At 72.7% G+C, this 11912-nt stretch overlaps 2 protein-coding genes across 2 annotated transcripts; one reads left to right on the top strand and one right to left on the bottom strand.

Moving 5' to 3' along the window:
- Positions 1 to 72: 72 nt before the first annotated feature.
- CDIPT (CDP-diacylglycerol--inositol 3-phosphatidyltransferase) lies at positions 73 to 6065 on the top strand. Its single transcript, XM_087735212.1, has 6 exons — positions 73 to 231; positions 2236 to 2370; positions 2965 to 3118; positions 4023 to 4104; positions 4192 to 4273; positions 5837 to 6065. The coding sequence occupies exons 1-6, from the start codon at positions 186 to 188 to the stop codon at positions 5986 to 5988; spliced, it is 651 nt and encodes a 216-aa protein (XP_087591338.1). The 5' UTR covers positions 73 to 185; the 3' UTR covers positions 5989 to 6065.
- Positions 6066 to 7000: 935 nt separating this feature from the next.
- LOC148051868 (proline-rich transmembrane protein 2-like) lies at positions 7001 to 11891 on the bottom strand. Its single transcript, XM_087735062.1, has 4 exons — positions 11857 to 11891; positions 9461 to 9662; positions 8151 to 8283; positions 7001 to 7397 (listed from the first exon to the last, which is right to left on the bottom strand). The coding sequence occupies exons 1-4, from the start codon at positions 11889 to 11891 to the stop codon at positions 7387 to 7389; spliced, it is 381 nt and encodes a 126-aa protein (XP_087591188.1). The 3' UTR covers positions 7001 to 7386.
- Between the last annotated feature and the right edge of the window lie 21 nt (positions 11892 to 11912).

The following is an 11912-nucleotide window of genomic DNA, read 5'->3' as shown; positions in this document are numbered from 1 at the left end:
GCGGGGCCGGGCGTCGTTGATTGGTCGCGGCGGGGCCGGGCGTCGCCGATTGGCGGGAGGGCGGGTGCGGGGGGTGGTGCGCATGCGCGGGGCGGGGTTGCGTGGGGCTTTTCCGGTGTCACGTGGTACCGGTCGGTCTTAAAGGGGCCGCGTCGGGTGCGGGGGGTCCCGGGGGTCCCGGGGCGATGGCGGGCGGCGAGAACGTCTTCCTCTTCGTGCCCAACCTCATCGGTGAGCGGGGCACTGGGAGGGACTGGGAGGCACTGGGGGATGCTGGGCGGGACTGGGAGAGGGAATGGGGGGACTGGGAGGCACTGGGAGAGGGACTGGGGGATGCTGGGAGGCACTGGGGGGGACTGGGAGAGGGAATGGGGGGACTGGGAGGGACTGGGGGATGCTGGGACTCACTGGAGGGGGACTGGGAGGGACTGGGGGATGCTGGGAGGCACTGGAGGGGACTGGGAGAGGGAATGGGGGGACTGGGAGGGACTGGGAGGGACTGGGGGATGCTGGGAGGCACTGGAGGGGACTGGGAGAGGGAATGGGGGGACTGGGAGGCACTGGGAGAGGGACTGGGGGATGCTGGGAGGCACTGGAGGGGACTGGGAGAGGGAATGGGGGGACTGGGAGGGACTGGGAAGGACTGGGGGATGGTGGGACTCACTGGAGGGGGACTGGGAGGGACTGGGGGATGCTGGGAGGCACTGGAGGGGACTGGGAGGGAATGGGACGGACTGGGGGATGCTGGGAGGCACTGGGGGATACTGGGAGAGGCAAGGGGGGGACTGGGAGGCACTGGGGTATGCTGGGAGGGACTGGAGGGGGACTGGGGAATACTGGGAGGGACTGGGGGATACTGGGAGAGGGAATGGGGGTACTGGGAGGCACTGGGGTATGCTGGGAGGGACTGGAGGGGGACTGGGGAATACTGGGAGGGACTGGAGGGGGACGGGGAGGGAATGGGAGGGACTGGGGGATGCTGGGGGGGAATGGGAGAGGGACTGGGGGATGCTGGGAGGCGCTGGGAGGGACTGGGAAGCACTGGGGGATACTGGGAGGCACTGGGGGATGCTGGGAGGGACTGGAGGGGGACTGGGAGGGAATGGGAGGGACTGGGGGATGCTGGGGGGAATGGGAGAGGGACTGGGGGATGCTGGGAGGCGCTGGGAGGGACTGGGAAGCACTGGGGGATACTGGGAGGCACTGGGGGATGCTGGGGGGGACTGGGAGGGAATGGGAGGGACTGGGGGATGCTGGGAGGCGCTGGAGGGGACTGGGAGAGGGAATGAGGGGGACTGGGAGGGACTGGGTGATACTGGGAGGCACTGGAGGGGGACTGGGAGGGAATCGGTGAGGCAGTGGGGGGGGCTGGGGGTTACTGGGAGGGACTGGAGGGGAGTGGGAGAGGGAATGGGGGGACTGGGGGATGCTGGGAAGGACTGGGAGGCACTGGGGGATGCTAGGAGTTACTGGGAGGGAATGGGAGAGAATGGGAGAGGGACTGGGGGATACTGGGAGGCACTGGAGGGGGACTGGTAGGGAATGGGAAAGGCACTGGGGGGGACTGGGAGAAGGACTGGGGGGGAATGGGGGGTACTGGGGGGCACTGGAGAGGGACAGGGAGGGAATGGGGGATACTGGGGGATGCTGGGAGGGACTGGGGGGAAATTGGAGGGGGATGCTGGGAGGGACTGGGGGTTACTGGGAGGGACTGGGGGATGCTGGGAGGGTCTGAGGGGAGAACTGAGAGGCACTGGGAGTGAATGGGGGCACTGGGGGATTCTGGGAGAGGCACTGGGGGGACTGGAGGGGACTGGGGGGATTTAGAAGGGGACTGGGGGATAGTGGGGGATATTGGGAGGGACTGGGGGATGCTGGGAGGGACTGGAAGAGGGACTGGGGGATGCTGGGAGGGACTGGGGGATCTAGAGGGGGACTGGGGGATACTGGGAGGGAGTGGGGGGATCTAGAAGGGGACTGGGGGATACTGGGAGGGAGTGGGGGGATCTAGAGGGGGACTGGGGGATACTGGGAGGGAGTGGGGGGATCTAGAGGGGGACTGGGGGATACTGGGAAGGAGTGGGGGGACTGGGAAGGACTGAAGGGGGGAGGGGGGATACTGGGAGGCCCTGGGATGATACTGGGTCATACTGGGAGGAGCACAGGGAGCATCTCTTGGGGGGTTACTGGGGGGACTGGGGGTGACCCCGCCCCTTTTGGCCCCGCCCCCCGCAGGCTACGCCCGCCTGGCGCTGGCCGCCGCCTCCTTCTACCTGATGCCGCGGCAACCGGGGCCGGCGGCCGCCTGCTACGCCCTCAGCGGGCTACTGGACGCCGTCGACGGGCAAGCGGCCCGGCTGCTGGGCCAGGGTGGGCGTGGCCTCGGGGTGGGCGGGGCCTGGGGTGGGTGTGGTGGCAGGGGTGGGGCTTGGGGAGGGGGGTCCTAAGGGGGGGGTGTGGGTGTGTGGGGATAGGGGAGGGCTGGGGGGCGTGGCTTGGGTGTAAGGGTGTGGTCTGGGAGGTGGGTGTGGTCTGGGAGTGGGCGGGGCCTCGTGCTGGGTGGGGTCTGGGGGTGGGGCCCCACATCTCAATTGGGGGGGGGGGGGGGCTCCCTGCCCCGTAGCGAGCCTGTGCCCCACCCCTGTGAGGCCCCTCCCCCTTGTGGGCGTGGCTTTAGCCCCTTTAGCCACGCCCCCAATCCCACATAGAGGCGCCGGTTGGTACATCCCCTGTGGGCGGTGCTCCCTGCCCCACAGCGAGCCTGGGCCCCACCCCCCCTGTGAGGCCCCTCCCCCTTGTGGGCGTGGCTGCCCCTTAGCCACGCCCCCAACCCCCCCTCTGGGCGCCATTTTGTACATCGCCCCCCATGGTGGTGGGGGGGGGGGTGGTGTTTCCCTGCCCCATAGCGGCTCGGTGCCCCGCCCCCCCGCAGTGGGCGTGGCTGAGGCGTGTCCCCGCCCCCAGGCTCGCGGCTGGGCGCCATGCTGGACATGCTGACGGACCGCCTCTCCGCCATGTGCCTGCTGCTCAACCTGGCCCTGCTCTACCCGGGCGCCGCCCCCCTCTTCCAGCTCAGCATGGCCCTCGACGTGGCCAGCCATTGGCTGCACACGCACTGGTGGGCGGGGCCTGGGCGGGGCGGGGGGGCGGGGCTGCGTCGGCGGGCGGGGCTTGGGGGGAAAGGGTGGGGGGGGTGCGTGGAGGGAGGGGGGTGGTCAGGGTGTGGTGGTGGGGCGGAGGGGTGGGGCTCGGTGGTGGGTGTGGCTGAGGGAGGGCCGGGGTTGTGGGCGGGGGCGTGGCCTGGGATTGATTGGGCGGGGGCCGTGAGGGTGTGGGGTGTTGCGGGTGTGGCCCGGAGTGGGTGGTGTCAGGGGGGGGGTTTGGCCTGGGTGGAGGCGTGGCCTGGGAGAAGGGGTGGGGCCTGGTGGTGGGTGTGGCCTGGGAGGGGTGGGGTTAGGGCTGGGGGCGTGGTCTGGAATTGGGTGGGGGGTGTATGGGTGTGGCCTGTAGTGGGCGTGGCCAAGGGATGGGAGAGGTTGGGTGGGGTGTGGCCTAGTGGGGCATGGCCTGGGTAAGGGGGTGAGGCTTTGTGGTGGGTGTGGCCTGGGAGGGGCGGGGTTATGGATGGGGGCGTAGCCTGGGATGGGGTTGGGTCTGTGGGGGTGTGGCCTGTAGTGGGCGTGGCCTATGGATGGGTGAGGTTGGGAGGGTGTGGCCTGGGTGGGTGGGGTTTGGGAGGGGCATGGCTTGGATGGGGCTCAGAGGAAGGGGTGGGGTCTGCTGAGGGGGTGGAGCCTGGGTTTAGGGGCGGGGTCATGTGCAGGGGTGGGGGTGTGGTCTGTGTGGGCGTGGCCTAACGGTGGGCGTGGCCGGTGGGGGTACCACACCGGGGGCTCATGGGGGGGGGGGGGTGTTTTGCCCAACCCCTCCCCCCCCCAGGGGGGGGGGGTGTGGCTCTATGGGCGCGGCCGGTTGGGCGTGGCCCCGACTGACCCCGCCCCTTCCCCTCCCCCCCCCCCCAGCACCGCCCTGCGGGGGGGGGAGAGCCACAAGGCGGTGGGGGGGGGGGTGCACCCCCTCCTGCGCCTCTACTACGGCTCCCGGGTGAGTGGGGGAGGGGCGGGGGGAGGGGGAGGGGCGGGGGAGTGGGCGTGGCCCCCCACGTGACCTGCCCCGCCCCTCCCACCCCAGCCCCTCCTCTTCCTGCTCTGCGCCGGCAACGAGGGGTTTTACTGCTGCCTCTACCTGCTGCACTTCGGGGAGGGGCCGGCCGGTGAGGCACTGGGGGGCACTGGGAGGGACTGGGAGGGGACTGGGGGGCACTGGGAGGGACTGGGAGGGGATTGGGTGGCACTGGGAGGGGATTGGGGGGCAGTGTGGGGTACTGAGAGGAACTGGGGGGCACTGGGTGGAACTGGGGAGCACTGAGGGGGCTACTGGGAGGCACTGGGAGCTACTGGGAGGCAGTGGGGGGGGACTGGGGGACGGTAGGGGGTACTGGGAGGAACTGGGGGGCACTGGTTGGAACTGGGGGGCAGTAGGGGGGACTGGGAGACACTGGGAGCTACTGGGAGGCAGTGGGGGGGACTGGGGGATGGTAGGGGGCACTGGTTGGAACTGGGGGGGCACTGGTTGGAACTGGGGAGCAGTGGGTGGGACTGGGAGACACTGGGGGGCACTGGGGGGCAGTAGGGGGGCTACTGGGAGGCACTGGGGATACTGGGAGGCCCTGGGGGGGGACTGGGGGACGGTAGGGGGTACTGGGAAGAACTGGGGGGGGGCACTGGTTGGAACTGGGGAGCAGTGGGGGGGCCTGGAAGACACTGGGGGGCACTGGGGGGCAGTGGGGGCTACTGGGAGGCACTGGGAGCTACTGGGAGGCAGTGGGGGGGACTGGGGGATGGTAGGGGGCACTGGTTGGAACTGGGGGGGCACTGGTTGGAACTGGGGGGCAGTGGGGGGGACTGGGAGACACTGGGGGGGCACTGGGGGGCAGTGGGGGGGCTACTGGGAGGCACTGGGGATACTGGGAGGCCCTGGGGGAGACTGGGGGACATTAGGGGGTACTGGGAAGAACTGGGGGGGGCACTGGTTGGAACTGGGGAGCAGTGGGGGGGCCTGGAAGACACTGGGGGGGCAGTGGGGGGGCTACTGGGAGGCACTGGGAGCTACTGGGAGGCAGTGGGGGGGACTGGGGGATGGTAGGGGGCACTGTTTGGAACTGGGGGGCACTGGTTGGAACTGGGGGGCAGTGGGTGGGACTGGGAGACACTGGGGGGCAGTGGGGGGGCTACTGGGAGGCACTGGGAGCTACTGGGAGGCAGTGGGTGGGGACTGGGGGACGGTAGGGGGTACTGGGAGGAACTGGGGGGGCACTGGTTGGAACTGGGGGGCAGTAGGGGGGACTGGGAGACACTGGGGGGCACTGGTTGGTACTGGGGGTCAGTGGGAGGGCTACTGGGAGGCACTGGGAGCTACTGGGAGGCACTGGGGATACTGGGAGGCAGTGGGGGGGGACTGGGGGACGGTAGGGGGTACTGGGAGGAACTGGGGGGGGCACTGGTTCGAACTGGGGGGCACTGGGTGGAACTGGGGAGCAGTGGGGGGGCTACTGGGAGGAACTGGGAGCTACTGGGAGGCAGTGGGGATACTGGGAGGCAGTGGGGGGGACTGGGGGACAGTAGGGTGTACTGGGAGGAACTGGGGGGGGGCACTGGTTGGAACTGGGGAGCAGTGGGGGGGACTGGGGGACACTGGGGGGCAGTGGGGGGGCTACTGGGAGGCACTGGGTGCTACTGGGAGGCAGTGGGGCCGCTGACCCCCCTCTCCCCCGCAGTGGTGCCGGGGGGGCCGGGGCTGTTCCGGGTGGGGGCCTGGCTGGGGACCCCCCTGGCCGCCATCAAGGGGGGGCTCAACCTCCTGCAGCTGGGGGGGGCCGCCCGCCGCCTGGCCGCCATCGACGCCGCCGAGCGCCCCAAAAGGCGCTGAGCGCCCCCCGCAACCCCCCGCCCCTCCCCCACCCCCGCCCCACCCCCCCAATAAACCCTGCCGCTGCCCATCCCCCGCGCCCCGCTGCTGAAGGGGGGAGGGGATCCCCGTAAATGGGGGGGGGGGGGGCGCGCCAGGAGGTCGGGGGGGAGGGGCACCCCCAAATGGGGAGGGGGGAGGGGTGTGAGAGACCCCTTCGGGGGGGGGGGGGTCTGGGGATTCCCCCCTTAAATTTGGGGGGGGCAGGAGGTCGGGGGGAGGGGGAGCCCCCCAAAATGAAGGGGGGGGAGGGGCGCGGTGCGTATATGGGAGGGGGAGGGAGTCCCCCCCCAAAATGGGGGGGATTGAGGGGGGAGGGGCTCTGGGGTGTGTCCCCCCCAGAATTTGGGGGGACCCAGGAGTCCTGGGGGGGGGTGTCCCCCAAATTTTAGGGGTGGGGGTGGGGCTGTGGGGGGAGGGGGTCGACACCGTTCCATGCAGCAGCCTTTTATTGCCATGCGCCGATACAAACCCCCCTCCCCCCCAAACCCCCCCCGGGGGGGGGGGACACCCCAAAATTCCCCGGAGCCCCCCAAAACCCTCGGGGGGACCCCAAAACCCCCCGCCCCCCCCCCCCTTCTTCAAGCACCCCCCTCCCCCCCTTTAGAAAAGACCCGGCGTGCGACAGGCCCCTCCCCCCCCCCAAACGTGCAAAAAAGGGGGGCTGGGACCCCCAAAATGGGGGGGACCCCCCCCAAAATGGCGCTGGGCCCCCCCCAAAATGGCGCTGGGACCCCCAAAATGGGGGGGACCCCCCCCAAAATGGGGTTTAACAGTCGGGGGGGGGGGGGTCCCAGCCTCAGGGCTGTAAACTGGGGGGGACGGACAGACGGACAAAAGGGGGGGGGGGGTCCCCCCGGTTTTGGAGGGGGGGGGGGGCAGGCAGGCAGATGTGGCCCCCCCCTATTTCAGGACAGACGGACGGGTGGGGACCCCCAAAATGGGGGGGGTTCGCCCCCCCCCCAATCCGGGACAGACGGACATGGGGACCCCCCTTCCCCCCCATTTCTAGGACAGACGGACAGAAAGGGGGGGGGGGCAGGCAGGCAGATGGCCGTCTGTCCTGGGTTGGGGGGGACGGACGGACGGACGGAACCCCCCCATTTTCGGGGGGGGGGGGGGGGTCAGGCGGGTGGCCCCCCCCCCCCCCATTACAGGACAGACGGACAGACGGGGGCCCCCCCCACTTCAGGACAGACGGATGGGGGGGGAGGGGAGGGGAACCCCCCCATTTTGGTCCATGCAGGCAGATGTGACCCCCCCATTTCCAGGAGGGGGGGGGGGAGGGGTCCCCCCCAGTTTTGGGGGTGCAGGCAGATCCAGGACGGACAGACGGACGGACGGACGGCGGGGGGGTCTTCACTGAAATACTGAGGGGGGGAAGGGTCAGTTGGGGGGGGCCAAGGATGGGGGGGGGCAGGGGGTTTGGGGGGTGCCTGGGGGGGGTGTGGGGTCCAGGGGGGAGGGGGTTGGGGTCCCATAGAGGGGGGTGGGGGAGGGGCAGGGGGTTTTGGGGGGTCCTGGGGGGAGGGGTCCCGGGGGGGGGTTGGGGGGTCCGCAGGGATATGGGGGGAGGGGTGTCCCAGGGAGGTTTTGGGGTCCCATGGGGGGGGTGGGGGAGGGGCAGGGGGTTTTGGGGGGTCCTGGGGGGGAGGGGTCCCATAGAGGGGATTTGGGGGGTCCGCAGGGATATGGGGGGAGGGGGGTCCCAGGGAGGTTTTGGGGTCCCATGGGGGGGGTGGGGGAGGGGCAGGGGGTTTTGGGGGGTCCTGGGGGGGAGGGGTCCCGGGGGGGGGGGTTGGGCGGGTCCCATAGAGGGGATTTGGGGGGGTCCGCAGGGATATGGGGGGGAGGGGGGTCCCAGGGGGTTTTGGGGTCCCATAGGGGGGGGTGGGGGAGGGGCAGGGGGTTTTGGGGGAGGTGGGGGGACCCCAGGGATTTGGGGGGGGGCCCATGGCCGGGTGGGGGTGGGGGGAGGGGGTCAAGTGTTTTTAAGGGGGGGGGGGGTGGATCCCAGAGATTTCGAGGGGGCCGGGGGGGGGGGGGCGTCCCGGGGGGGGGGGGGGGTGGGGGAGGGGCGGGGGTGTTGGGGGGGGGGGGGGCTCGCTCGCTCGCTCACTCACCCCCGAAGTTGATGGCGCAGGAGGCGGCGAGGAGCAGGGCCCCCCCCAGCAGGGCCACCCCCGCCAGCAGCTTGGCCACTCGGCCCAGGCGCCGGGCGCCCTCCACGTCCCCCTGCTGCAGGCTGTGCCGCGACTGCCGGACCCACGGCGACCCACGGCCGCCCCACGTCGTCACCCCACGGCCGCCCCGCGTCGCCCCGCGGCCGCCCCACGCCGAGCCACGGACGAGCCGTGGCTCGCCCACCCGGGCCAGCTGCCCCACAGCGACCCACGCTGACCCACGGCTGCCCCACACTGCCCCACAGCGACCCACGGCCGCCCCATGTCACCCCATGTCGCCCCACGGCTGCCCCACGCCGAGCCACGGACGAGCCGTGGCTCGCCCACCCGGGCCAGCTGCCCCACACCGACCCACAGCGACCCACACTGACCCACGGCTGCCCCACACCGACCCACAGCGACCCACGGCCACCCCATGCTGCCCCATGGCTGCCCCACACCGACCCACACTGACCCACGGCTGCCCCACACTGGCCCACAGCAACCCACGGCTGCCCCATGTCACCCCATGTCGCCCCACGGCCGCCCCACGGCCGCCCCGCGTCGCCCCGTGGCCGCCCCACGCCAAGCCACGGATGAGCCGTGGCTCGCCCACCTGTGCCAGCTGCCCCACAGCGACCCACACCGACCCACACTGACCCACGGCTGCCCCACACTGACCCACAGCGACCCACGGCTGCCCCATGTCACCCCATGTCGCCCCACGGCTGCCCCACGGCTGCCCCACGCCGAGCCACGGATGAGCCGTGGCTCGCCCACCCGGGCCAGCTGCCCCACAGCGACCCACGGCCGCCCCACGGCGACCCACAGCCCCCCCATTACCCCCCCATCCCACCCCATAGCCCGCCCCACACCCCCCAGCCCCTCCCCCTATTCCCCATCCCCCCATTACCCCCCACACCCTACCCCACCACCAGCCCCTCCCCCTCCGCCCCACCCCCATAACCCCCCACCCCGTGCCCGCCATTACCCCCCATCCCGCCCCATAGCCTGCCCCACCCCCCGCCCCTCCCCCTCCGCCCCACCCCCCATAACCCCCCACCCCGTGCCCCCCATTACCCCCCCATCCCGCCCCATAGCCTGCCCCATAGCCTGCCCCGCCCCCCGCCCCACCCCCCGCCCCTCCCCCTCCGCCCCACCCCCCATAACCCCCCACCCCGTGCCCCCCATTACCCCCCATTACCCCCCATCCCGCCCCATAGCCTGCCCCATAGCCTGCCCCGCCCCACCCCCCCGCCCCTCCCCCTCACCATCAGGGCGTAGACGAAGGCCACGATGTTGATTGGCCAGACGGGGCAGAAGCAGGCCAGGGCCGCCAGCAGGACGTAGCTGGGGGGCTTCGCCCCCCCCGGGGACCCCTCCCCCACAGCGCCCCCCCCCGCCCCCCCGTTTTCGTGGGGGGCCCCCTCCCGCGCCCCCCTCACCGGCGGGGGGGGGGGGGCAGCTGTGGGGCTGGGGGGGGGTGGGGGCCCTGGGGGGCACTTGGGGGGCTGGGGGGGGGCTGGGGGGCTTGGGGGTCCTGGGGGGCACTTAGGGGGCTGGGGGGGGATGGGGGTCCTGGGGGGCACTTGGGGGGCTGGGGGGGGGCTGGGGGGTTTGGGGGGCTGGGAGGGGGCTGGGGGGCAGCTGTGGGGCTGGGGGGGCTGGGGGGCTTGGGGGTCCTGGGGGGCACTTAGGGGGCTGAGTGGGGGATGGGGGTCCTGGGGGGCACTTGGGGGGCTGGGAGGGGGCTGGGGGGCAGCTGTGGGGCTGGGGGGGGGGGGTGGGGGGCTTGGGGGTCCTGGGGGGCACTTGGGGGGCTGGGGGGGCTGGGGGGTTTTGGGGGGGCTGGGTGGGGGGTGGGGGGCAGCTGTGGGGCTGGGGGGGGGGCTGGGGGGCTTGGGGGTCCTGGGGGGCACTTGGGGGGCTGGGGGGGGCTGGGGGTTGGGGGGGCTGGGTGGAGGCTGGGGGGTGGTTGGGGGGCTGGGGGGGCTGGGGGTCCTGGGGGGCACTTGGGGGGCCGGAGGGGGGTGGGGGGAATCTTGGGGGTCCTGGGGGGCGGAGGGGGGTCTTTAGGGTCTGGGGGGGCTGGGGGCTTCTTGGGGGGCAGCTGGGGGGCTGGGGGGGGCTGGGGGACTTGGGGGGCAGAGGGGGGTCCTTAGGACCCTGGGGGTCCTGGGGTGGGGGGTGGGGGGTGGGGGAGGGGGTTGGGGTCCCGGGGGGTCCCGGGGGGGGGGTCGGTCTCAGTCGTCCTGGGGGTCTCCGCCATGGTGGGGGGAGGGGGGAGGGGGAGCTGGGGGGGGAGGGGCGCGGGGTGAGGGTGGGGGGAGCCACGGAGAGGGGTCCTGGCGCCCCCCCCCCCCCCGCAGCCCCCCACATCCCCCCCCGCCCCCCATAGCTGTTCCCATCCCCCCCCCCCCCACCCGGGGCCCCCGTGGGCCCGCTGGGGGTGGGGGGGGGGGCCCGGGGGGGGGGGGGTTGGGGGTTGGTGCGGGGGGCGGTCCGGGGGTGGGGGGAGGGGGGTCTGTGGGGGTGAGGGGGTCCGGGGGTGGGGGGAGGGGCCCGCGGGGTGGGGGGGTCCGGGGGGTGGGGGGAGGGGGGTCTGTGGGGGTGGGGGTTCCGTGGGGGTGGGGGGAGGGGTCCGCGGGGTGGGGGGTTGGGGGTGGGGGGTCCGTGGGGGGGATGGGCGGCGGCTCGTGGGGGTGGGGGGTGGGGGGGTCTTTACCTGAAACGGCGTCGTGGGCGGTCCCCGCGTGGGAGCTGTCGCGGGTGGGGGGAGGGGGGGTCGAGAGGGGGGGAGGGTCGGGACGGGGGGACGGAGGAGGGATGGAGAGGGACGGAGGGATGGAGGGAGGCTGGGGGAGGGGCGGGGGGAGGGCTGCGGCGGGGAGGGGCGTGGGGAGGGGGAGGGGCGAGGGGGGGAGGGGAGATTGGGGGGGTGGGCACCGAGCCCCTCCCCCCACCCCCCACCCCCCCAATTCTGGAAAGCGGCTGGGCGGGGCCGGGGGGAGGGGGGAGGGGGAGCACTTGTGCACGAAGCCTTGCACGCTCGCGGGCCCCTTGCACGCCCACAATCCCTTGCACCCCCCGCCCCCACCCCCACCCCAGCCCCTCGCACGCCAGGATCGGGCCCGGTTCCAACCCTGACCTCATCCCCTCCCCCCACCCCCCACCCCCCCCCGGGGCCGGTGGCCAAGACCAACGGAGGCCGCCTGGGTCCCTTCCCAGATGTCTGGGTTCCCCCCTGGGTGGGGGGAGGGGCAGGGTGGGGGAGGGGCCACCCAACCACCCCCCCATCCCCCGCCCCGCTGGACCCGATCACCCCCAACCCCCCCCAAGATGTGGCTTCAACCCATGAAGGCGTTGGCCAATCAAGGGGGGGGGTTAATTGGGGGGGGAGGGGCAGGGTGTGGGAGGAGGGGCCACCCAACCACCCCCCCATCCCCCACCCCGCTGGACCCGATCACCCCCCAACCCTCCCCTCCCCCGCCCCGAGATGCGGCTTCAGCGTTGACCCATGAAGACGTTGGCCAACCAAAGGGGGGGATTCATTGGGGTGGGGGAGGAGCGAGGTGGGGGGGGGGGGAGGGGCGGGGTGGGGGAGGGGCCACCCAACCACCTGGACCCCCACGACCCCCCCCCCCCAGGAGACGCGATGGTGACCAACCCCATGGAGCCGCAGCCCTCGACCCATGAAGACATCGGCCAATCGAAGAAGGGTTT

The sequence above is a fragment of the Nipponia nippon genome, unplaced genomic scaffold (assembly GCF_047370975.1).
Source record: "Nipponia nippon isolate SJK-2023a ecotype South Korea unplaced genomic scaffold, ASM4737097v1 scaffold_52, whole genome shotgun sequence".
Classification (NCBI taxonomy): Eukaryota; Metazoa; Chordata; class Aves; order Pelecaniformes; family Threskiornithidae; genus Nipponia; species Nipponia nippon.
This window is presented reverse-complemented; position numbering and strand designations above follow the sequence as displayed.

What these genes read in the sequence shown, in the direction of transcription:
- LOC148051868 (XM_087735062.1), bottom strand. Translation starts at nt 11,891, where the DNA reads ATGTCTTCATGGGTCGAGGGCTGCGGCTCCATGGG. An exon ending in GAGGGCTGCGGCTCCATGGG is followed by an intron (nt 9,663 to 11,856) that starts GTTGGTCACCAT and finishes ACCCCCCCCCAG; the next exon opens with CCCCACAGCTGCCCCCCCCC. An exon ending in CCTTCGTCTACGCCCTGATG is followed by an intron (nt 8,284 to 9,460) that starts GTGAGGGGGAGG and finishes TGGGTCCGGCAG; the next exon opens with TCGCGGCACAGCCTGCAGCA.
- CDIPT (XM_087735212.1), top strand. Translation starts at nt 186, where the DNA reads ATGGCGGGCGGCGAGAACGTCTTCCTCTTCGTGCCCAACCTCATCG. An exon ending in CTTCGTGCCCAACCTCATCG is followed by an intron (nt 232 to 2,235) that starts GTGAGCGGGGCA and finishes CGCCCCCCGCAG; the next exon opens with GCTACGCCCGCCTGGCGCTG. An exon ending in GCCTCTACTACGGCTCCCGG is followed by an intron (nt 4,105 to 4,191) that starts GTGAGTGGGGGA and finishes CTCCCACCCCAG; the next exon opens with CCCCTCCTCTTCCTGCTCTG.